Below are 26472 nucleotides of genomic sequence, written 5' to 3'. Positions count from 1 at the left end.
CCTTATAAAAAGTCACCCTTTCTTTCATAAACACGCTAAACTGTAGTAATAAACATGCAATGCAGCCATTTCTATCATTCAATAATTAACACAACCGTTAAAAACAGCCTAATCCATTCCAGAAACCACTATGAGATTATTCAATAATGTAGTTATAGCCAAGTTATCTCCCCCAAGCCCAAAGAAAACGGTCCGTTTTTTTTACTACTGTATAAAAGTTACGGTACTGTATGTACGTAAAGCATTTAGATCAGTGAAGGTGTATTGTTACCTGTACGTACACCTAAATTAATGATTGATACCTGTACACTCTGAAAAAAAGGTTACAGTTAATTAGTGTAACAAAAAAGTTGAAACTTACCTTTTGATTGAGACGATGTCCGATAGCGAAGTCGCGGCAGAGGAGGATGGCATAAGGCAGAAAACGTAACAAGTGACAGACTACGTACAGTAACTTGCACACTTAACACATTAACACTTAAACTTTACGAAATAAAAAAATGGAAGAAATAATTAACACTTAACATTACGTATGGAAAACTATAAAATGAAAGAAAAAGTTACTTTAACACTTAACGGTAACATAAAACTTAAAATTGAATTTTTTTTTTGCTTTTTTATAACTTTACGTTTTTCTTATTTTCTAAATCTCTTCTACTTCTTCATCACTTTCTTTTTTCTGTTTCATTTCTTTACTTTCACCTTCTAATTCTTCATCCCTTCCTCTTTTCTGTTTCTTTTCTTCACTTTCATCTTCTTCTTGGCCTACTAATACCGCTGGCCTCTTTAATAAGAAACTATCCATTGAAGCTTGTTTCTGCCTACTTTTCAACACATTTCTAAAATGCGTTAGGCAAACGTAATATAATACACTACGTAACAAGTGACAGACTACGTACAGTAATTTACACACTTAACACATTAACACTTAAACTTTACGAAATAAAAAAATGGAAGAAATAATTAACACTTAACATTACGTATGGAAAACTATAAAATGAAAGAAAAAATTACTTTAACACTTAACGGTAACATAAAACTTAAAATTGAATTTTTTTTTTTTTTTGCTTTTTCATAACTTTACGTTTTTCTTATTTTCTAAATCTCTTCTACTTCTTCATCACTTTCTTTTTTCTGTTTCTTTTCTTTACTTTCACCTTCTAATTCTTCATCCCTTCCCCTTTTCTGTTTCTTTTCTTCACTTTCACCTTCGTCTTGGCCTACTAATACCGCTGGCCTCTTTAATAAGAAACTATCCATTGAAGCTTGTTTCTGCCTACTTTTCAACACATTTCTAAAATGCGTTAGGCAAACGTAATATAATACACTACGTAACGTTATATACAGTCTATGTATAGTAAACACTAATACAGTACAGTGCACAGTAACGAATGTTTATTAACGATAACACGTGGCGTACGAATGTACTGTATATTAACACTAAGTCAAACAAGCGAAAGCACACAATGTCAGTTAACGATACCGCGGTCGGAACGAAAAGAGAGAGAGAGAGATGAACGCCCGTGCGTAGGCAAGCTGGGATAGTTGCCGACCAATAGGAAAGCAGGATCTTATGGCGTCAGCTAGCGTCTGAGTAGGGAGATAACCAATGGGTGAGCGGGAGGCTGTAAGTGAGTCTACCCAAGTTCAAAGTCAGGCGGCGCGCGCTTTTTAAAATTACTCTCGGCGAAGAGTTGGGATCTCGTAAGGTTTTCGTATCCTGAAATTTTATCCGTATCCTGGGGCATAAAAATCTTCGAATCACTTTTCGCATCCTGAATTTTTCGTAAGCAGAAACTTTCGTATCCAGAGGTATCACTGTACCTCCGGGGGTAAAACCTTAAAGTTCTTGACGTACCAGTCGCTCGCTTTGACAGCGCATTGGGTACTCCGCAAAAGAGACACCATCCTGGCTAAGGTGTCCCGGAAGGTCCCAGACAGGGAAGCGCGGGCCATGAGGAGCCTGCCCTTGTGGGGTGACTCCTTGTTTCCCTTAAAAGAATTAGAGACCATTATGGAGAAGGTCTCGAAGCGGAAAGATTTGAACACCCCCAGGCCTACGCCTACTAGGAGACCGCCCTACAAGAGGTCCATCTCAGACAGTGCCGCGACGTCCCAGGCCTTTCCCAGCACGACGAGGAGAGAGGCTCCCTCTTCCTCCTGGTCCTCAGCGCCTCAGCCCCCCTCCCGTAGGGGGGCTCCAGCATCCTCAAACTCCTTTAGAACAGGTTATTCTGCCTCTAGGAGAGGCCGTTCAGGCTGCTCCTCCAGAAGGAGATAGAGTGAGAGGCCCCCTATCCCCGCCCAAGCCTCAGGTTGTGGGATGCCTCAGACTACATTGGCAAGCATGGAAGGCTCACGGAGCGGAGCCTTGGACAGTGTCCGTACTGAAGGAGGGCTACAGACTACCGTTCTTAGCAGAACCACCCCCTCTAATCCCGGCCAGCCGGGCGGAATGGCTGGCTCCCAAAGACCCGTTGAAGAAGACCGCCCTTCAAGAGGAAGTGTCCTCCATGTTGGAGAAGGGCGCCATGGAAGAAATTCTTCTCCCAGGCCCGGGTTTCTACAGTCGCCTGTTCCTGGTAGAAAAAGCGACGGGTGGGGTGGAGGCCGGTTATAGATCTGTCGGCTCTCAACAAGTTCATCAAGAAGACAGACTTCAAAATGGACACTCTGAAGTCAGTCCTACTGTCCTTGAAGGAGAAAGATTACATGATGACCATAGACCTCAAGGACGCCTACTTCCAAATTCCGGTCCACCCCTTGAGTCGAAAGTTTCTCCGGGTGAAATGGGGTTCCAAGATCCTGCAATTCAAGACCCTTTGCTTCGGATTGTCAACAGCGCCCCAGGTGTTCACGAGAGTCTTCACGACTGTCTCAGTGTGGACTCACGAACGAGGCATTCGCCTCATCTGATACCTGGACGACTGGTTGTTTCTTTCCTCCTCGAAGGACCTCTTGGAGGAACAAGGGATGAAACTCCTCCAGTTTTGCAAAGATCTGGGCATCGTGATCAACCCGGAAAAATCAAACCTATCCCCATCCACCAGAATGACCTACTTGGGAATGATGTCAGATACCATTCTGGGAAAAGCCTTCCCTTCGGGAGACAGAATAAACAACCTCATGGAAATCATTCGGCCGTTCCTATCAGGGCGTCCCAGGAGAGCAAAAGACTGGCAAAGACTGATAGGACACCTGGTGTCGTTAGAGAAACTAGTTCCCCAGGGGAGGGTAAGGCTCAGAGCCTGCAATGGAACCTGAAGAACCTCTGGTGCCAACTGGACTCGCAACAAGTCCTAATCCCAGTTCTACCAAACACGAGGCCCTCCCTGTAATGGTGGCATTGCCGGTCGAACTCGCTCAAGGGGATGCCCTTCGCGAGCGACCCCCCCGAGTTACTACTGTTGACAGACGCCTCCAACCAAGGATGGGGAGCCCATCTCCTTGACGAAACAGCGCGAGGGACCTGGTTGGACGGGGAAAAGGAACTCCACATCAATGTCCTGGAGTTGAAGGCAGTCCAGAAGGCTTGCCTACACTTCGCAGATCTTCTAAGGGGAAACACCGTGGTGTTGATGTGCGACAACGCCACGGTAGTAGCATACATAAAGAAGCAAGGAGGCTTGAAGTCGAAGGAGTTGTGCGATCTCACCATAAAGATTCTAGATTGGGCGGAAGAGAACCAAGTGGTGTTGTTAGAAAGGTTCATTCCCGGGAAGAAAAACGTGCTGGCCGACGGTCTCAGCAGAGTGGGCTAAATAGTAGGGACAGAATGGTCCCTCCTCCCAGAAGTAGCCAAGCTCATCATCCAACGTTGGGGTTCCCCGGTGATGGACCTCTTTGCAACCAAACTCAACGCCCAACTCCCCGTATATTGTTCTCCTGTACCAGATCCGAAGGCAGCATTGGAAGACGCCTTTCAGCACAGGTGGGACAATCTAGACGTGTACGCTTTTCCCCCTTTCACGTTGATAAGGCAGGTGCTCAACAGAGTAAGGACAGCCCGAAACTTAAAGATAACTTTGGTAGCTCCCTGGTGGCCGGAGAGAGAGTGGTTCGCGGACCTAAAAGACCTGGCGAGTCAACCCCCGTGGCCTCTACCCGACAGGTCAGACCTTCTGCATCAACCTCATTTTCTCAGGCTCCACGACAACCCACAGTCCCTACGTCTTCACGCCTGGAGACTATCGAGCGACTCCTTAAGAAAGAAGGATACTCTTCCTCCACTGCCAAGAGAATGTCGTTATACCTGAGAAAGTCTTCAGCTGCGGTCTACCAGGCTAAGTGGGCCTCCTTCACGAAGTGGTGCTCTGAGAGGCACATTAAGCCCCTTAATGCCTCTGTCCCGGACATAGCGGATTTTCTAGTGTTTCTCAGAGACAAAATGGGAATGTCAATCCCAGCCATAAAAGGGGTTCGGGCCGCCTTAGGCCAAGTCTTCCTCCTGAAGGGCATCGACCTGGGGGCCTCTAGGAACATAGCGATGCTTGTCAAGAGCTTCGAGCAGTCCTGCCCCCCACAAGCGAGTAGGGTGCCCCAGTGGGACTTAGCTAAGGTCCTGAAGAAGATGTGTGGCCCCCCCTTTGAACCTTTGAAAGATATCGTGGACAGGGATCTCACTCTTAAGGCCGTCTTCTTGCTGGCCTTGGCGTCCGCTAAGAGAGTAGGTGAGATCCATGGGCTGTCATATGACGTTTCTCATTCGAAGGGGTGGAAAGAAGTATCCTTCAAGTTCGTTCCTTCTTTTGTGGCGAAGACCCAGAACCCGGCAGTCTGGGATCCGAAGTTCTAAGGTTTCTCCATACCAGCCATCCCTAGGACGGGTAATTTGGAGGATTTGAAATTATGCCCTGTCCGAACCATTAGAAAATACCTTGAAAGAACGGCTCATCTCCGCCCAGGCATCAAGAACCTCTTCGTATCCACGGGTGTTACTAAGAAGAAAGTGTCCAAGAACACCATTTCCTTCTGGTTGAGACAAGTTATTGCCAGAGCCTACAAGGAGGAAGGTCTGGCCGTGCCAGGCGCCCCCAGACCTCATGACATCAGAGGCCTGAGCACGTCCTTAGCCTTTGAGAAAAACATGGCAGTGGGTCAGATCCTTCGGGCAGGTACTTGGTCGAACCAGTTGACCTTTACTGCCCATTACCTCAAGGACTACTCGAGGAAGTCCTTAGACGGGTTCTCCATTGGAACAGTCATCTCCGCCCTCCAAGTGGTTTAACAGTAAAGCCCCAGGCTCAATCACGGGTGCGTTTCCTTCCATCCTACCCAGTTGCTCCCTAGCCTCATCGGGGATTACCAACTTGTACCATTGGATAACACGTTCTTCACGACTACGCTACTGGATGCAACATCAGAAGAAGTTTTTTCAAAGGGTGAGTGTGAGCTCTTTGTTTAGTTACCCTCTCGTCCGTTTTCTAGTATGTACCGTTATTCCTGGGCCTCTTGGCCTCCGCTTACCGGGTCTGTAGGTCAGAATAGCACTCCCGCCTCCTAAAGTGTAAGTCTCCTAAGAAAGTAGTTCGAGGTAAGTATTCGTGTTGGAACAAATCAAAACTTTTAAGTAATTTTTATTTTTCCTAACATACTTACCGAGAACTACTTTCGGGTAATGGCCCTCCCTTCCTTCCCCGAGTGCCTCTCTTCCCTTGCAAGTATTGTGCTACTTCAATAGAACTTACTGGAGATGTTGACCCGGGCGGACATCGACCTAGCGATAACCCTACCCTCGGGGCACATTCTTTAATGCCGGGGTAGGCCTCCATAGAAAATGGGATGGAGGGTACCCTACACAAAACTCTGGTCGGTAGAGAGGAGATTACAGGTAACTCCTAAGAAAGTAGTTCTTGGTAAGTATGTTAGGAAAAATAAAAATTACTTAAATTTTTTTATATTAAGCTTTATAGGGGGTGATGAAAATTTTTCCCTCTGTATTAAAAGGCTAGAAACCTTTTTAAGCGTATTGCTTTTGTAATTTTCACAGCCTGCATAATCAAGATTGATCTCCCTTGTGCAGAAAACTTTCTAAACCTTAACTACTTCATATTTCTACACAAAGAGCTCAACAGCAGTGCTTTGGCCATTCCCCATTACACAGTGCTTTTGTCCCCCATTTTCCATGTAATGTTCCACATTCAGGATATTGAGGTCCTTGTATATAATGCACTTATGTACCTAGCACTTATTTTTTAACATAAACTCTTTAGCCTACACTGTCTTGACACCAGTTTATTTTATCAAGACATCAATGTACCAAGTATGCAGATTAGTTTTTAAAGCTTTTTAATAATGAATAATTTGATTCACTACTTTCAATGACCGTTAAAGGGAAAGATGGAGGGATTAGCAGAGTTAGAGAAGAGGCAGGAAGCTGTTCTTCTTCGACTCCAGTGTCTGAAACAGCAGTTGGACAAGTTGCAGAGTAATAAAGGTTCAACAGACCAGACTACACCATTAGTATCGGCTGTGGGAGCTGCTGCTCAATCATCTCCTGTTAAGGTAAGTTTTGACTGTAACTGTTACCATTTGTAATGCTTTTTTTTTGATATCTTGAAGAGATGATTTCATTATCATGTACAATTCTGTGTATATTAGTCTTGAAATTGCTTTTACTTAGATGTTAAATTTATTAATTAGTGATACTTTTTAAATCTTGGAAATAATTTCTTGTTACTTCACTAACAAACCTAATGCTATTTGATAGGGATTATCCTTCCGGCAAAGCTGAGACTAACCATAAGACTTTTAAGCGAGGTGGAACTATTGATCCACTAGTAAGCGGTAGTGGGTAGGATGGTAGCTGGGGCAACGAGCACCCTTTCTCATATACACACGTGTATTCTGGTCATCTTCTTTTTCTATTGGCTTGGAGAGAGTAGACGTACATCTCTGTCCAATTAAACATCATTGTAATGTTTCCATATGTATAAACTTTTTTCATTAGTGTGTGAATTTCCCCCCCCCCCAGTCTGTGCAATGTTCTTGAGGACGGAGAAACCTCTTTGGTCTCTCTAAACGCAGCAACCCGGCCTCAACATCAGGGGAGTTGTCTTTTCTCCTCCGTTAGAATGTTGATATCATTTGCTCCCTGCAAGTTCATCTAGGGCAGTGGTTCCCAAACTATTTTCCCTGACGCCCCGTTTTTGTTTCCAGTAGACCAGTACGCCCCACTCCTTTCTTTTTTTTTATATGAAATGATTCTTACATTTATTTCTTAGCATTGTACAGGAAAACAGATTGCTGTTTGTATTACATTTTAATAATGAAAGCCACTCAAACAAATAATAGTACATTCCAGTAACTAAAAACGAAACATTTGGTTCAAAGTGAGCGAATAAAAATTTGAACATTAGCAAATTGGCAAAATTGAGTTGCAATTTTAAGAATAGATAATTTGAAAACATGGCATATAATATTTGGAAATACTTATGAGACTAAGGCACAATTTCTGGTCAAATTTAGTGAGATGGATGCATGTATGTAATGACAGATATATTTGTTCTTTTAATGATTTTATTATTCTATTAAACAAGTAATTTCGAGCAGATGACTTCACGCCCCCCTTGTATCGTCCTCACGATCCCCTAGTGGGGCGCGCCCCCCAGTTTGGGAACCACTGATCTAGGGGAAGACCTGCGGCCTACCCAGAGTTGGACTTTGATCTTACTCCTCTTTGCTGACGGCGCTTCGCATTACTGCGCTTCTCAGGAGAAACCTCTCCCATCCGTGGTTTAGGTCCTTCCCTAGGGGAGAAGAATTTTTAGTTCTCTTTTTTTTCCTCAGTGCTAACAGCCAAGGAGTGCAAAGTCAGATGTTCCTGCCAGCCTTCATCTTCTTCGCCTGCGCCTTCTGCATTCTCGGGCATCGGCACCAGTGGCTGTTCGGAACTCCTCAGAGTTCTGCAGGTAACCCCTTCAGGGGGAACCCAGAAACAAGCTTCGGCTTCATTTTGTTGGCAACACTTCGTCTACCTTCAACTTGAGACAGAGCTCGTTAAAGGGGAGGAGTGAGTGCTACCTGGAGGTTCACCTCCAGGTGTTGGAACTTCCCCTTCCGAGGGAGAGTCCCTCCACCAGCAGTATTCCTGCTTGGGAGAGTTGCCGACGACGGCAGCAGATGTTGGTAGCCTTTCCGTCCACGGGAGAGTCTTCCATCATTTGTTTCGGTCTCTCCTTCAGGGGATTCCTCTGGCAGGAATTGGATTCGTTCATTCCTGTCTTTCACTCTAACGTTCGGTCTTTGTGTTATCCCCATGGGAGGAACCCACGGAATGAACTTCGGCTTCTTTCTCTGGCAATACGCGATGTCGACCTTCCATTTGAGATAGAACTCGTCTAAGGGAAGCAAGAGATGGCTTCTCAGAGGTTTGCCTCCAGTCGTTTGCCGATCCATACTGTTGTTCTACAGCTCCCCGATTGTCGATTGCCAGGTTGCCGATCGTTGTCTCAGATCGCCGTTCACCCGCTTGTCGATCTTCGATCTCCTACCAACAGCTCGCTAATCGCCAGCTCGATGATCACCAATTCCTAGTTCGCCGATTGCCAGCTCGCTGATTGCTGATCGCCGGCTTCTCGATTGCCGATCGTCGATCGTCAGCCCGCCAATCGTCACCTCTCTGAACTCGAACTTGCCAATCGCCAGCTCTCTGAACTGTAACTCGCCGATCATCAGCTCAGTGCTCACCTGTCGCCAGCTTGTTGCTTGCCGATCGCCGATTTTCAGCTCACCAATCGCCAGCTCGTCAGTCTCCCATTGTTAGCTCTTTTAACTCCAACACGTCGTTCATTGATCGACAACTTGTTGATTACCGATTGCCTGCTCGCCTTTCGCCGATCGCAAGTTTGCTGATCGTCGAAACATACTGCTGTTCTTCCCGATTGGCAGCTCATTGTTCGTCGTTTGCCGATTGCAGATTGCCAGCTCATCAACGCGGCAATCGCTGATAATTGCCGATCTTCAGTTTGCTGATTGTCTGCTTGCCAATTGCCAACTTGTCGTTTGCTGATCGCCGATTGCCTGCTCAACTTTTGCTGATGGCTGTTCGCCAACTCCCCGATCGCTAATCACTAGCTCGCCGATCTCGAGATTGCTGATCGTCGAACCATGCTACTGTTCTCCAGCTCCCCGATTGTTGATTGCCAGCTCGCTGATCGTCATCTCAGATCTCTGTTTGCCAGCTCGCTGATCGTCATCTCAGATCTCTGTTTGCCAGGTCCTCGATCTATGGTGTCCTACCTACAGCTTGCTGATAACCATCTCGCAGCTAGATCTTTTTACAGTTTGCCAGCTTACCTTTTTGCAGCTCTCTGATTGTCAGCTAACCAATTGCCAGCTTGCCGTTCACCAATCACCTACTTGTTGGTCGTCAGATTTCTCATTTGCCAACTCATCAATCACCGATTAACTGTTGGCCGATTGCTAGCTTGCCGATCGCCAGCTCATCGATCGTCAACTCGCCCATCTTTAGTGTGCCAGTTGTCAGGTCTTTGAACTCCAACTCACTGATCACCGGCAATTGCTGATCGTCAGCTCTTTTAACTTCAACACGTTCGCTAATTGCTAACTCATTGTTCGCTGATTGCCTGCTCGTCTTTCGCCAATCGTTGCACCATACTACTGTTCTCCAGCTTCCCGATTGTCGATTGCCAGCTCGCCGATCATTGTCTCAGATTGCCATTCGCTAGCTTGCCGATCTCCGATCTCCTACCTGTAGCTCGCTGATAGCCAGCTCACAGTTAGTCCTTGTGACAGTTCGCTAACTTGACTTTTTGGAGTTCTTCGATTGTCAGCTCGTCGATCGCCAACTCACCAATCTCCAGGTCGCCGATCACTGATCGCCTGCTTGCTGGTCACCAGATCTCCGATTTGCCAGCTCGTCAATTGCCGAATCAATGGCTAGACGATCTCCAGCTTCTTACCGATTGTGCCTTTCACGAATCAACGTTCAACAACTCGTCATTTGCCAACTCGCCATGCAACAGCTCACCATCCGTCAACTTGACGTTTGCTTGCTTGTTATTCTGCAGCTCGCTGTTCGCTGGCTCTTGATCATCCCTATGCCTGCTCAGGATTGTCACTAGTCAGCTCTCCTCTAGATTGCTGTTAGAACTAGCAACCACTTCCAGCATCTAACGGTTTACCCCTGGATACTTTGCCTTCCAAGGTAAAGACACTTCTGGTACGATCCATCCTGTCGGAGACCCTCACTTCATTGAAGCATGGTCTTCCCGATAGTCTCTCTTCGGAGAGTACTCCCATCTAGGCGACAATGATTGTTCGGAGAGTACTCTCATATAGATGACATAGATCGTCTTCTCACCTCTCTCTTGGGCTTACGCTGCTGAACTTCGGTAGCCTTCTCACGTAGAGTGGAAGGAGCTGCTCATAAGAGCAATTTCTGAGAATGTGTTCCATAGACTAGTCACTCCTAGCATCACACATTCACCAAAATTGCTCAGGCCGCTAACCATGCTTTGCACGTGTAGTTTACCAAGGTGTCAGGGTTTCTCTCTGTTACATGCAGAGCACGTACGGGAAAACCTTCGGTCAAAGACTACCCAGTTGGTCAGGACTTCCACCCTCCTATTGGGTGAGTCATCCCTATTAAATAGCATTAGGTTTGTTAGTGAAGGAATAAATGACAAATTTGGAAGTAATTTGTATTTTTCCTAGTGTACAAACCTTTAGCTATTTACTCAAATTGTCCCGACATCACCTGTCCCTCCATAAGTCCTGCATGCAATCAAAAGTGACCAGAATACACAAATGTGTGTGTGAAAGGGGTGGCCGGTTACCCCGGATACCCACCTACTACTTCATAGCAGTAGGGTCGTTCCAGCTCAATAAAAAGTCTTATGGCTAGTTTCAGCTTTGCCGAAAGGATAATTTCTATTAAATAGCTAAAGGTTTGTACATTAGGAAAAATGTAAATTACTACGAAATTTGTCATAATTTATATGTTGTGTATTTTGTTCAGTGACAGGTTAGTGATATTCTGAATCTATCACAAATTTTGGATAATTATTTTGTATTAATTTACATTATTTTCATAATAATCTTAAAGTGTTGGCTGGATTGCAAGTTTGAGATTATTGTCTTCTTATAGTTTATTAGGGAAGATATTTCCTTGAAATTTTGGTTGTGTCCAAAATTACCTTCATTGTACTTGTACTGTATACATTTTGTAATTGAATAATATTAACTGACCCGGAGGAGTTTCCCTATCATATTTACCAGTTTTTATCAGTTATATATGAAATAGCTAATTGGTAGAACATTCTTCCTTGTACATAACCACATGCTCAGTAAAAGTGGAAAGCATGAAAGTTTTTCCTAGATACTCATCTTTCACAATGAAAGTAATTTACCTAATTAATAAGCTATTATGAAGCTTAACTTGCCAAGGTCTGGGATGATATAGTGAGTTAGGGTTTTTATTTTGGCTCGGATACCTAATGACAGTGATCAAACACCTCATCTTACATGATCTCAAGGCTAAGCAGTTAGTGGTAATACTGTAATGCTGTTTGGTGTTTGTGGATATGAAATAAAATTTTTATTTCAGCATTGTATTTTTAGGATAACATTCAAAACTCTCTTATTTATAATCATTTAAATGCCTTATATTTCATCATCATGTTATGCAGTCATATATATACTGTACACTAAAAAGCAGTAATGATATATATTGTAATGCTTAAGTGGGACTTCACTCATTCATTTCAAGGTTTTTTTTATGTCCTGATTTATCATTGAAAATCCCCATGTATGAACAGCAACCTGTAGGTGTCAAGGAAGCTGTGGTGGAGCACATTTTAACAGCATTAAAGGACCACCTGGATGATATAAGTTCTCTGCACTTCAACTCTCAGATTCAGGTGCTTCTTTCCTATAAGGATTAATATTAGAAACAGAGTTTGTATGTTTAATTGAATTTAAGAATTTCTGGGTGTATATTGTAACGTGATTGTCGTTTCTATGAGGATTTTGTTATCTGTTGCTTTTTAGTTGATTTCTTATCTGTTTTAAAGCAAAATTTAACCCCAAAGAACTTGGTAGTCATGTTGAATCCATAGGAAGGTCTTTCTTTTTGTTTTAATACTTTTCATACTAATTTATTCAACTTCATTTCCATCAAAACATTCTCCCTTCCATTAGAGATATAGTATACATATATATATATATATATATATATATATATATATATATATATACATATATATATGTATTGTATTCATATATATATATATATATATATATATATATATATATATATATATATATATATATATATATATATATATATATATATACATACATACATATATATACATATACATATATTATAATACATTCAAATCTTATACTGGCAATATTAATATTCTTAGCTCTCTCTTATATATGCGTAAACATTTGTTCAGTCAAATACAAACCCTCGCCCTTCAATGGGAGTATGATTTTAGTGAAGCTGTTAAAATTTATAATGAGTGTTGGTAGTTACTGTTTTCTCCTGGAAGTGTAGTTGATCAACGAATCTCACCTTCAGGGCTCCAATCATCTTCAGTGAATTTGCTGCAAGGAAGGAAATGAAGTACTTGCCCTCTCCTTCACCTCCCAGTCCCTTTCCATCTATGCATTTGATAGACTGTCAGCCAACTTCAGTCAACTTCACAAGATGAAAAGGAGAGATTTCCTGCAGCACGGGAGGATATTGCTGCCTCTCCAAGAGATCCTCTTCCTCCTGTCAAGAGGTCTATCACTACGTACTCGGAGGAAGAGTTGTATCATTGTAGAAGAAAAAAAATTTTCTATGATAAATCAGACTTTGTGTATATGGTCTCACTCTAATGAGCACTCTTGTTTTAAAGGTCGCTCATGAATGGCAGAGGCAAGGGACAGTGACATTGCCCTAGCAATCAGGACAATGCCCTAGAGACTGACCATATATTTATGAAGAGGAGAGATCTAAATGGCAAGAGACCTCTGACAGTGGTTTTCACGCCCCAGTTACTATACCGACACCTTATATAGGTGAGCGAGCTGGGTTTATCCCTAGCAATCCAATGCAACTTTTTTTCTCTGGTAATATATAGCAGAAATGTACCTTAGAAATGATGCTAAAGGAGCATTTCACTGGGCGGCACAGGTCTCTCACCCAGAAATAGATTTTTCCTTCGTCAAAATCCCTTATATGATGATTGCCCAAGCCTCCTCTCCACCCAAGCTAGGACCAGGAAGGGCCAGGCAGTGGCTGCTGATGACTCAGCAGATAGACCTATAGGCTCCCCCAAACCCCCCAACCTTAGCTCACAAGGATGGTAAGGTTGCAAACACTAATGGCACTAACGAGTCTGAGCGGGACTCAAACCACCTACTGGCAAACACCAGGCAGAGACGTTACCAATCAGGCCACAGCTAGGCATACAATCGTACAGTCCTGTCAGTGCTCAAATGCACTCTCCAGGTAATATGCACTGTTTTGATCGTAAGTCCCCTTCGGTTCCAGTTCTTTCTATATGTAACACACATTCTTCAGATCAGGAAGATACAGTATGCATATTGGATGGGTAGCACAAGATCATCTAGTGGGAGGAATACACACTTTCCTCTTGACTCTCGATCATTTTATTACTAGCACTAGCCTATGTGTGCAAGTTCTTCTAATAACATAACTTGCTGTACGAATGTCCAACTTGTGCGTTATACATGTCCTCATGTTCTTCAGTAACAGAATGTTCCAGTTCCAGGTTTTTCCTCTGTTTGCGCTCGTAGACGATCACCTTGGAAATAACACTTTCCTAGGAATGCATGCACATCGCTCTTCAGTTTCTAAAGACATTAATGTCCATGCTTGCTGTTAATATGCACAATTTTTTCCGATTGAGCACAGGCTCACCTTCCTATTGTGGAGGGCTTTCCTGTCCAAGTGTGCCCTTCTCACTCTCAAGTGCACTCATGTTGTTTTGTGCTTTCACCTATGGAAGGAAGTTCTGATGTGCTCGCTCACCTGTTTATGCTATCTCTAGCTTTGGCCCAGTTTATGATAAGCCTTCATCACATGTATTTTCCCCAATGGCAAGGTCTTCAGAAGAAGAAACTCATGCTGGGTTAGGAGCAAGTGGAGTACTGTACACCAATAGATACTCTGCTAGAGTCCCCGAAGTGCTATATCATTCGGATACGGTACTGGGACCAAAGAGGAAATCAAGATCTCACCACACTTCTTCAGATCACAACAATTCACCCCCTCCGATGGTAGGTGAGGAGTCTCATGAGATCATAGACCCTTTGGCGCCTGACTCGGACCCTGCCATAGCAAAGGCAGAATACCCAGAATTGGTCTCAACTTTCCAGTCTTGCGCCCCCCCCCCCCATTAAGTAGGCTAACAGCTTGGGGGAGTCAACTAAAGTGCCAAAGAAGGGTAGGAAAACAATGATTGAAAAGCTCTTTGAAACTCCTCCGGAATAAAAAAAACAGCTTTGGAGCTTCCCTGGTCAGCTACTAAGGTATCTGGATGATTTGCTATGCTTGTCATCCTCCAAGAGGCAACTCCTGCAACATTGGAACAGACATCTCTTCTTTTGCCAAGATATGGAGATCATAGTAAATCTGAAGTTCAGCCTCTTTTCCAAGCAGAGGATGAAGTAACTAGGAATTAGTGAACACGACAGCAGGGAAAGCTTTTTCTTCTGAAGTTTGAGTGGCCAGACTCAAAAATGGTGGCACGCCTGCATCTACGGTCACTTCAGTGGTGTTTGAAGGAACACTTGTCACAGATCAGCGACCCTCATTATCAAGTTCTTATGACACAGGAAATGAGATCCAATCGAGACTGTTGGCTGAGGGATGAGAACTTCTTCAAAAGGGCTTCTTTGGAGTGTCCTACCCCAGAACTACGGTATTATCTTTCATGGATGGATCAAAAGAAGAATGGGCAAACTTCTAAAAGATTGTGTCATTGCCAGCCACTGGTCACATGTGGAGAATAGCCTGCATATCAACAGTCATTTCAACAGATCTTCATAGATTACTCTGTAGCATTGATGAGTAACAAAGCTACCGTAGTAGCCTACTTCAACAAACAGGTATTGTGTCACAGCACATTTGCAAGTTTGTGTTATTGGCTCACAAATGAGCACTGAACAATGCAGTGCAGGATAAATCATTAGGTCAGCATGGTCCCTTCCTCCTGAATTGGCGAGGAGACTCTTACCTTTGTGGTGTTTCCCGATGATGTTTCCCAACTGATCGCAGACTTCCTGATCTTATTACTGAAAGAAAAGCTCTTCATTTTCAGCGGTAAATGTCTATGACTCCGGCTTCAGTCAAGTTTTTAAATTGATGTTGACCTTTCTTCTTCATGGAAATTGCCAGTTCTAATGAAAAGTTTTGAGCAATCCTGTCCTTCAAGGGAATCCAAGCCTCCCTCTTGGAATGTAGCAAGACTTCTCAGGGCCTTAAAAGAGTCCCCTTACAAACCACTAAAGCAGGCATCCCTGAGAGACTTGTCCCTTAAAACATGGTTTGTTCTGTCTTGCAGCCATTATGTGGGTTGGAGGAAAGTGTCTCTTTCATTTGTTCTGGAATTTGTAGCAAAGCTTCAAAACTCATATGTAAACAACCCAAGATTCCAATGTTTTAATATTTTCTCCCTTACGGAAGTACAATAACTGAAAATCTGAATGAGTTAGTTCTGTAGACGCTACTCAAAAGGACTTGGCGTTTCAGGCCACGACTGCAAAAGCTTTTCATCAGTGCAGTTAGGCTCAAGAAGAAAATCTCAAGAAACACCATCTTTTTCTGGTTTTGGGAAACTATAAAGATAGTGCTAAAACAGACATCAAGAAAGTTGGAAGTACAGGCAAAGGCAAGTTTGGTTACTGGAATTTCCTCGTAAGGATAAGTCTCGAATTAAAGGACGAAGCTTCAAATCTTTGACGGAACAAATAAAATTTTTAGTTATACTTCCCACTTCATCTACCACTTCATCTACCACTTCAGATCTAAGTGAAGGTCAAAATGGCATCTCAGTGAGCTTTTAGGGGACCATGGCTTTGCTCGCTACCCGCCAGTAACTACCGACACCATGTTATAATTCTTGACAAAAGAATTTTTAGCTTTGCTGATATCACGCTCCTATTAAACGATTCATTTTGTATTAGTTAGGAAGAATGCTAGAATATTGTGATTTTAATGTACCGTAATACACGAAACTAACCGAGCATAAAAAATTGCTAGTACAGTAGATTGTATACTGCACTGTATATTACTGTAGAATATGTTACTGCCCTGTATGATACTAATATTAATAATAATACTCTATTAGTAAAAGAGTAATAAAGAAATGAACATACAAAATAACTTCATCACAACACATACCATAACTGCTGTATTCTATTGATTTTAATGTGCTTTACCACACTAAACTGTCGAGCATAAAAATTGCTTGTACAGTACATTGTACACTGTACTGTATATTACTGTAGAATATGTTACTGCCCTGTTTGATATTAACCCTTTTACCCCCAAAGGACGTACTGGTACGTTTCACAAAACTCATCCCTTTACCCCCTATGGACGTACCGGTACATCCTTGCAAAAAACTGCCATTTACATTTTTTTTGCATATTTTTGATGATTTTCTGAGAAACTTCAGGCATTTTCCAAGAGAATGAGACCAACCTGACCTCTCTATGATGAAAATTAAGGCTGTTAGAGCAATTTAAAAAAAAAATATACTGCAAAATGTGCTTAAAAAAAAAAAACCCTGGGGGTTAAGGGTTGGAAAGTTCCAAATAGCCTGGGGGTAAAAGGATTAATATCAGTGATAAATATTACTAAAAGAGTAATGAAGAAATAAACAATAACCTCATCGCCAACACATATCATGACTACTGTGTTCATTGCTCATTTGATATAATACCCATACTATAAAGATATTACGAATGAATATTATTAATAGAGGCTCTAACCTCTAATACAGCTCTGTATATGATTATAATATTTGATAATATAAAAAGCATATTAAAATTGCAATGTGTGATCAGCGATATCAGAAGGGTCCAATATTCTATGCCTGTTTGAAATAAAAGTAAAGTTGTAGGAATTTAATTGCTCCTATGTTGTCGTAAGCTTCAGTACCGGTAATTTCAATTTAGATGAAGTATGGTACTGTACTGTATATTATTTCAGGTTGAAAAAAAAGTGAATTTATATAAAATCTTGAAGTATCATGTGAAATATGTTCAACTCTGTGCTATAATAATGTTCCATATGAAAATTAAACACCAGTCGAACAAATAAAATTTTCCCTCACAACAGTTTGCTTGTTAAAGTAAATGACTATATTTTTGTGAGTTGTGTTATAGATTTTAAAATTTTGATAGAGTAGAACATATTTCAATTTCTACTGTTAAGATGTCTTTAAAGACCCTTTAAAAAAAAAAAAAGGTTCATTTCATTGGTAACAAATAAGAAAGTTACAATATATGAAAATTATTTCTTAAAGCGTGAAACTTTTTTTTTTTTGTAAATGACATGGAATGAATTTTATAAAAAAAAAAAATTTGTGCAGTAAATTTGTCTATGTAAAATCTGCTTTAAATCAAATTAATACTGATAAAATATAGAGGGAAATGCTAAACACAAGGGAATTAGGGTTAGGTATAAGAAAGGAATAAAGAACGCTGACTTTTTAACTCCTAAGTTGTCTGCTATTTCCTGCAAGTTAGCAAGAAGAGAATCTTTCAGCACTTGTTTGAGAATTGGGAATGTTACTCCATTAGGTAAATGTGTTTGTGGTAGCTCTACCCTTGCTCATTATCTCCTAATTTCCATCCTGTAATATCTAAAGTTTTTTCATGTCTTTTGCCAAATGTCCAAATAGGTATGCTGAAGGTAATCATCTGTTCCCTAACTTTCAAAAAGGCCTTGGAGCATGTGATGCCTTTTTTAGTCTCCAATGCTGTATAGAAATCTCTTTATTGTGGTCAGTAAGTTTGTATGATTGGCCTTGATTTTAGTGCTTCCTTTGACTGTGTTAATAATGAGGACATTGTTTTCAAACTTGGGACAGTTGGGAGGTGGGTTTTTTTTCTTAGCATCATTATTGAATTTTTAAGTAATAGATTGCAAAGAGTATTTGCTGGTGGGGCACCATACTTCTGTAGAATGTTAATAGGTTGTATGTTTCTCATTATAATTTTGCTTAACTGCATTATGGCTTTTTAGACCACATTTTGTTTTGTCACAGAGGATGAATTTGAGAAGAGCTTTCCATTGAGTGATAATAGATTAATAGTGCTGTATTATTTTTGCAGTTTTGCTGAATGATAATTCCTGAAGTATATGTACTGTAGTACTATTAACATATTAGAAGTCATATATTTATCTCAAATGGTACATGACAGGACAACAACTTTAGCACGGACGTGGCAAGTTTGCCTCGTTCCATTCTGTATAGGCTAGGCTGCTTGAAGAATGAACTCCAAATGATCAAAACTGAGGATGATCATAGAACACCTGTAACATCTGTTGAAGTGAGAGAAAGGCAGGCTGCTTTAAGAAGCATCATCAGTGCTTTGAAGGAAGAGCTGTACTTGATTGAAGCCCTTCAAAATGTCAAGAATGAGCCCCTGGTAGTAACAGAAGAGAGAGTACGATTTAGCAACCTTATTTCATGGAACAAAAATTTGTAAACAGTGGTATATTACTTTCACATATTTTTCCCTTAATGAAATCTATATAAAAGTATTTGGCTTCTGCAGGAGTGCTCCTGCACTGGAGTTGATGTTGTCATACATCATAGGGAAGTGGTGAAGAAACTGATGTCACTACAAGATGAACTTTATAAGTTGTTGAGAAGTATTCAGAACCTCTCTTGGGAGGTAGTAAAGAGAGAGTGAGAGTGAAATGTTTGTTGTGTGGTATTCATATTTGTGTAATTGACTTAAAGGACAGTTTTATACAATGTTACTTTATTAGTGTAACAGCATACAATATTTTTCATATTGTTGATATGCTGACATCAATTAGTTGTAAGATCATTTTCTCTAGAGTAGTTATTGTTGCTCCATGTAAAAAGATTTATCCATCAAAACTACATCCGCATATTTTCTCATGCTTATCTCTTAGCTTTCAAACAGACTGGCAGATAGTTATTTAAACTAGCAAATAATCTAGTAACATTCCCATGCTTTGGAAAGTTTTCTATTATGTCAAATGCTTTTATTCTTTAATTCTGTTTTCCTTTTAAGAGTTGACTGTAAAAGTTCTCTCCGACAGTTATCTTGTCCTCAAATGACATCCAAACGAAATTGGCTTTCAAGGTGTTGCTATGACTTGAGTTTGTATATTGTGAAATTTAAATGGTAGATAATCAATATTGATATTTGTGATTTACTTGATGTGAGGGGAGTTAGTCTTGCATTTATGATATACCTTTAGGGGTGTGGAGATACTATGTGAGGGGAGTTGGTCATTTAATTTCATGCTTTGTTGATAAGAATTTTCCACCATTTTGCCCTTCTTGCCAAGATAATTTTAGCTTCCCAAGAACAACTTCCTTGGGACTTGAAGACTAAAGCAGGAAGTATACTTATTCCAACAGAAATCGGAAGTATACAGTTAACATTTCTATGATATAAGAGGAAAAGAAGACTATATACTGTAGTAGTTATTTCACCTGGCACTGTACCATAAATCCAAAATGTAAGCTTTAAAATTGCACTACTACAGATATTAAGTCATGATTTGCAGATACTGATACCAACACTAGTGACTTTTGGCAGTGAATACAATCATGTGATTGACTGTGAGAAGTTGGTCTTGGAGACCACTTTTCTCTGGATGAGAGAAGTCTAGGATGAGATCTATGCTCCCACTCAAGTTAATCAACGTAAAGACATTTATCTCTCTACTTTAAAAATGTGTGCTGTTTAAGTTGTTAAAACAAGATTTGGAGATGCCAATAAATGCTATTAAAATGTCAATAATTTTCTGTCTTTTTTTTTTTTTTTTTAAATTGGAGTGGTGGCTTCAAAGCACGTTAGTTTGAGCAACATAACATTTATTACTGCTGCTGAGAAAGATCTGTAGGAAATATTAGTCCACCGGGTAGCAAAGGGGGGGTTCTGAATAAAAATTGTGAATCAAGGTACCCTATCAATAAAGAAAAATTCTGTTGGAGTGGCCTTCTTGAAAAAATGGATGACAAAATTTAGTGAAAACACTGTTAGGAAATGTAAAAAAAAAAACAGAAAAAAGAGCTTGGAAGAACACTTTTGTGTTGAATTGGATGTGCACTCACATTTTGGTCTTCTAAAATACCTCAGTTCCTGCTTCCTTTAAGCCCGTATTCATGAATCGATTCTTTGGCTTCTGGAGACAAATGGTCAAAGAAGTGTGTGTTCAACATAATAAGTGGGTACACACCATAATTGTAATATAAGCAATTTGATAATCTCTTGTAATGTGAATGAAACTAGAATGGTGGAGTAGTCGGAAAAAAAAGCTAAGTTTTGCTTTAAATATCTGTAAAGCTATCAAATATTTCCATATGCTATGCAGTTTAATCCTCTTCTTGTGCTCTCCTATAAGGTCCTCTGTGTCTTTTTACACCGATCTTCAAACAGAACTTTTGACAGTATCATTGGGTACTGGACTTTCCAAGCATGGGGAGGGACATTTTAATAAATTATCTTGATTATTGATAGTTTTAACTCTGCTTGTTTAAATAACTTTTCAGCAGTTTGTATGAGATATGTGTTCATGGAATGTTAAATTTTTATGGTACATCTTTAATCAAAGTAATATTTATTACATAGTATATAGATGGCATTGTAGTTACATCTAACATTTTTCTAGTTTAAATTTTTTTTTTCATTAACCTATGTACATTTTGTTTTCTCTTGTGTACAGTCAGTGTTCTGATTTTGAGTATTTTGAATACTACAAGTATACTATTATGTAATATTGTAATAGTATACAGTACCTGTAAGTGGTTTATATTTGTGGAACAAAAATGATTCAAACTGCCAATTTGTAGGTACTTGTGTTTAGTGTTTGGGTAGTAATGTTTAGAGACTTAGATACAAATAGACATGCTTTTCTTTTCTTTGCAGACTGGGGCTGTACATGATCTAGTGATAGCTGCAAATCCAGAGCGACCACCCTACTCATTAGTGTTATTGCGGAAGCTTTTAAAAAATGCTGGCTTCCCTGTTTACTGTGCCAATCATCTCCATTCTTCTATCAAGAAGGTAAAATTAATGTTTTATTTCTCATAAATTCTTGAAATTGTGCCTTGTTTGCCTGCACCAAAAGCCTAGCAAGTTGATGTAAATTAATTTAGCCAAATGCGCTAAGTTTCTTGCATGTTGTAAATTCACATATAAAACTCCTTTATGAATAAATGCATATAGTATTGTCAACCTCTCACCAAGATTTGTTGTTCACCTTACCATTGTGATTAAAACTTCTGGGAAAGATCTAATATTAATTGAAATAAAATAAGGCACTAAACTCAACGACTAAGAGATTTTACCATGGTGTGAGGGAAACTGTTCTCTCAGTAAAGGGTGGAACGGGTGTTAATGAGGGAAGCCCCATAACCTACCTCAAATATTAAATAAGTACTGTATCTATATTTTTTTTTCTATAAATTTGAGTAGTTCTCACAAAGCTATTTCTGGGCTCAACCTGTGTCGCTCCGTGAAATGCTCCTTAAAGCACCATTTCAAAGGTATAAATACTCCTAAATATACCAGAGAAAAAAGTTGCATGGAATGCCAGGAATATATCCAGCTCGCTCACCCCGAAAGGGTGTCGGTATTAAAACTGGGGCGAGTGATACCACCACCATAGGTTCCTTTCCAATTAGACTTCTCCTTCCTCAAAATCCCCCGTTACTATGAGGTGATGTTCACTACAGCTACTTCCCCCCTCCCCCACCACCACCACTTCCTATCCCTCTCCCATCATTCTTTGTTAGCACCCGTGAACGTCCGGACGTGTTTTTCGTAGCTCTGAAAAGCTATTTTTCAATATACTTACCCGATGATCATGTAGCTGCAACTCTGTTGCTCGACAGAAAAAACCTACGGTCGGGATACGCCAGCGATCGCTATACAGGTGGGGGTGTACAACAACAGCGCCATCTGTCGAGTAGGTACTCAGGTACTTCTTGTCAACAAGAACCAATTTTTCCTCTGTCGTGCCAATGGCAGGACCTACTAAATACGCTGTCCCTACTGAATTTGTTTTCACAACGATTTGGTGAAGTACACTATTCCAGTTTTGAGCTTTCGCTATGCAGGGGTTTTATCTTCATTTCAAAACTTGAATTCGTTTTCGATAGATTTAATTATGGTGACGAAGAGAGTATGGACTCTCTTTCACCTTTAATTGGCCGACCCTTCCCTTAGACGGAAGTGTGTTTAGGTTTTTGGTAATTTTGCTTAACAAGTTATAGATCTATTTATTTTATATCTCTCCGCCTTGATAGGCCTCTTCGATTAACTTTCCATTTATTATAAACTTGTAAAAGTAATTTTTATGTTTGTTTATATGCGACCTTTCCTATAGTAGGCGGTCCTTACTTGGAACCGAAGTTAATTAACATTGAGCCCGTCATATCGTATTTAACCTTTTAAGAATTTAATACTTTTTAATTTTAATGTTTTATGAAAGAATTTCTTTGATAGTCTCGTACTGTTTTCAAAGATGAACTAACGTTTAGTTTTTTAGTCTCCGCAGTTTTTGACGTTCAGAACGTTCAACATGCGCTCTATCGTTACGATAGAGAGAGAGTGTTTCACGGTTTCACGTTGCAGTAAGAGTAAACCAATTCTAGCGTTTCGTTCATTCTTTCTTAGCTGAAATGGTTTAAATTCTATATAAAGGAACTTTTTATTTGGGAAACCTTTCAGTTCCTTTTAGCAAATAACGATATATAATCGGGCTCTTCTCTCAGGTGCTAAGTCAAGAGAGAAGAGAGAGAGAGATAGAGACGGAGGGAGAGAGAGGAGAATAAACGTTTCGTTCAAGCGGGTAACGTTGTTCTCGTTTTTTACTCGTCTCCCTAGTCGCTGTAGAGGAAGAAGGTAAAACGTTTCTAGAGTTTTATTCTTGTTCCCAGGCTTTAGGCGGTGAGAGATTGTAAACGTAGTTTATTTGATCTAGTGTTTAGTCTCTTTTCCAGCCACTGAATTCGTTTTTTACTCTTCTCCCTAGTCGCTGTAGGGGAAGAAGGTAAAACGTTTCTAGAGTTTTATTCTTGTTCCCAGGCTTTATGCGGTGAGAGATTGTAAACGTAGTTTATTTGATCTAGTGTTTAGTCTCTTTTCCAGCCACTGAATTCTTTATCTTTATTTATGTTTTTCTGTTGCATTGTAAAACTGTTTTCGCAATTACTACCTTTTAATGAAGGATAGGATTGCGTGTTTCAGGTAGAAATCAGTTAAAGTTTCGATTTCAGTGAAATAAGTGCAAACAGAAAATCAAAAGTGATAAAGTGATATGCGCAAAGTGTTACAGTGTTGCGTCCGAGGGTTCGTCTGTTCGTGCCAGTTGTTCACCTAGTCCGATACCTCTTACAAGCTCCCAAGCCCAGGGGAGAAGTAATGTCGTACGACTTATGGGTTCCACAGGCCTTGATCGACGAACAGACGTTTTTCCCTCCGTGGTTTCGGGCGTATCTACACACGTTGCCTACGTGAGATCGCCCCACCCACACAAAGACGAGAGAGCCCATTTATTCCTCGTCTGCGGAAGAGGTTTCTCGTAGAAACCATGGACCAAATCTTGCAGCTTTTAAGTGCAAGTCGGTCCCTTCCGCGCAAGTCCAACGGCCTAGGTGTAGCCACTGGGTCAGTTCGGACTCGCTGCAGTCATCCGACGACTGCACACCTCCCAAGAGAGGCAAGGTGGTACCGCAACAGGCAGTAACTCCGTCTGTTGCCGCACCAGCTGTTTTAGACCCTCAGTCACAACGGACAGTAGCTCCGTTTGTTGCCGTTTTTTTTTTTTTGTAGACCCTAAGTGGTCTTTACTGCAGTCTATGCAGACTCAGTTAGCTGCGGTTATGCAGGAGTTTCGTGCGGGGAAGGTTTACACTGCTCTCGTTAGCCTACAACCTACCACGGTTGTGCGCCCAGCTCACGCTGAGGCTGCCTGCTCCCACACTCCGGCTGCGGAGAGCTCCACCTCCGATGCGCAATCGACCCTGCCAGACGCATGTTAATGTTAGCCGACATGCGGCTCCCTCCGTTAACATGCGTGAGCTACCGCATCAGCAGTGGGAAGGTGGAGTCAAGCTGCCGTGTTTTGACGCGATGCGTTAGTTTCCGCAACCCACGGCAGTCCCCCCCACGCACCACCACTCCGCTTTGGTTGTTGCCTGCTCCCACACTCCGACTGCGGAGAAGGTTGACGATGCACCCGTTTGCCTACAACCTGCCACGGTTGTGCGCCCAGCATGGCTGCCTGCTCCCACACTCTTGTTGTGAGAGCTCCTCCACCCATGCGCAGTCTACCCTGCCAGACGCATGCTTACTCCCACAGACACACGGAGCACTCCGTTGCCGTGCGTGAGCTACCACAAGCTGCCGTGTTTTGACACGGTGTGTCAGCCTCCGCAACACACTGTGGTTACCGCCACTCGCCCGCAGCAGACTAGTCAGTCAGGAGTTGAGGCTTCCCCACACAGCTTTGGTTGTTGCCAGCTCACAGACTGTCAAGCAGTTACATGACGTTGCCTTCTGGTCTGCTACTAATGCACCAGTGCTGTATGTCCTCACGCACCTGTTGTGGTTGACAGTTCAGTTTTTGGCAGTTCACAGACTGTCAAGCAGTTGCATAACGTTGCCTTCTGGTCTGCTGCTTAGGCACCAGTGAGACCCTCACTGAGATAACTTAGCTTTTCTCGGACATGGTTCCTGTAGATGAGAAAGTGCTGTTCTCCCTCCTTCTGATATTCCTTTAAGGACTCTGTCATTTGGAGAGGAGCCTTAAGCTGCTTAGCCTCCTATGGACTTTAATTAAAGCATAACAAGGCTTCCAGGGATGGTAAATGGTTCCGCTTCGGTCGCTAACCCCGTCTGTTGCCACACCTGCTCCCATAGACCCTAATGGGCTTTGTTGCAAGACATGCAGTCCAAGCTTGTGTCCTTGATAGAGGATTTTTTACGGAGAAGAACCTCCTAGCCAACAACCTTCCTACCGGTTGGTTGTACGCCCGGTTGACGCTGAGGTATCCTACTCACGTCCGCCAGTTGAGGTGGTTCCTCCACCGGTGCGACCCAGTGTGGGTTGCCAGTCGCACGTTGACGTTAAGCGACTCTCGGAGGTGGTTGTGGACGTTCAGTGTGTCACTAGGAAGACGTTCAACAACCAGCAGAGGTGACTTATTGCGACGCAGTGCGGCAACCTCAGCAACCCGGTAGGGGGTTGACTGCACAACCCAGACATTCTAGACAGTTTCGGGTTGACACTGTTCTTCCTCGCGTCCCCATGGTTGACAGTTCACAGACTGTGCAGCAGTACCATGATCTTGTGTCCGGCTCCGTCACGCATCCACCAGGGCGACCGGATTCAGCGAGTCAGATGTTGCCCACTCCGTTGCCGTTTCCTCATCAGTTTCGGATGAGGAACCCTCTGATGAGGACATTGCTAAACAAGACGTTCAACCCCCAGCCCTGTTATCCATCCAGAAGATGCTGAAGAAGGAACACTGCCCTGTCAGGCTGTGGATGAGTCTGGTTAGGACACTGTCATCCGTGGTTCAATTTGTGTCACTTGGAAGACTACACCTCCGTCCTCTTCTGTATCATCTAGCTTTTCACTGGAAAAGGACAAGACGCTAGAAGCGGTCTCGATCCCGGTTTCCGGAAAGATAAAGTCTGGTCTGACTTGGTGAAAGGACTTTATCAACCTTTGAAAGGGTCTTCCCCTGACTGTTCAGACTCCCAACCACGTTCTCTTCTCGGACGCATCGGACGTAGGCTGGGGTGCGACATTAGGCGGTAGGGAATGCTCGGGATTATGGAACTCGAGTCAAAGGACAATGCATTTCAACTGCAAGAAGCTACTGGCAGTACGTCTGACCTGGGAAAGCTTCAGGTCTCTCCTTCAAGGCAAAGTGGTGGAGGTTAACACGGACAACACCCTGCTTTGACGTACATCTCCAAGCAAGGAGGGACCTACTCTGTGATATGGTACGAGTTCGCAAGAGACCTCCTCTCCTGTTCAACAGGTCTAGACTTTTCACTAGTAACGAGGTTCATCCAAGGCAACTTGAATGTCATAGCAGATTGTCTCAGTAGGAAGGGACTAATAATTCCAACATATTGGACCCTCCACAAGGATGTATGCAAGAGACTTTGGGCCACCTGGGGCCAGCCAACCATAGATCTCTTCGCAACCTCGATGACCAAGAGGCTCCCAATACTTTGCTCACCTATCCCGGACCC

The 26472-nt window shown here is 42.0% G+C and overlaps 1 protein-coding gene across 3 annotated transcripts in view; it reads left to right on the top strand.

Moving 5' to 3' along the window:
* The window catches only part of AIMP2 (aaRS-interacting multifunctional protein 2), an 85407-nt gene that overhangs the window by 15757 nt on the left and 43178 nt on the right, over positions 1-26472 (top strand). Inside the window, exons 2-6 of one of the 3 annotated variants that reach the window (XM_068392494.1) lie at positions 6334-6504; positions 11781-11882; positions 18415-18642; positions 18772-18891; positions 21127-21264. In XM_068392494.1, coding sequence (XP_068248595.1) covers positions 6334-6504; positions 11781-11882; positions 18415-18642; positions 18772-18891; positions 21127-21264 — 759 coding nt within the window. The remainder of the gene's footprint in view (positions 1-6333; positions 6505-11780; positions 11883-18414; positions 18643-18771; positions 18892-21126; positions 21265-26472) is intronic. The other 2 variants (XM_068392492.1, XM_068392493.1) reach the window with 2 other exon arrangements.

This window comes from Palaemon carinicauda, chromosome 18 (genome assembly GCF_036898095.1).
Source record: "Palaemon carinicauda isolate YSFRI2023 chromosome 18, ASM3689809v2, whole genome shotgun sequence".
Classification (NCBI taxonomy): domain Eukaryota; kingdom Metazoa; phylum Arthropoda; class Malacostraca; order Decapoda; family Palaemonidae; genus Palaemon; species Palaemon carinicauda.
The sequence above is the reverse complement of the archived record's forward strand: the minus strand, read 5'-3'. Positions and strand labels throughout refer to the sequence as shown.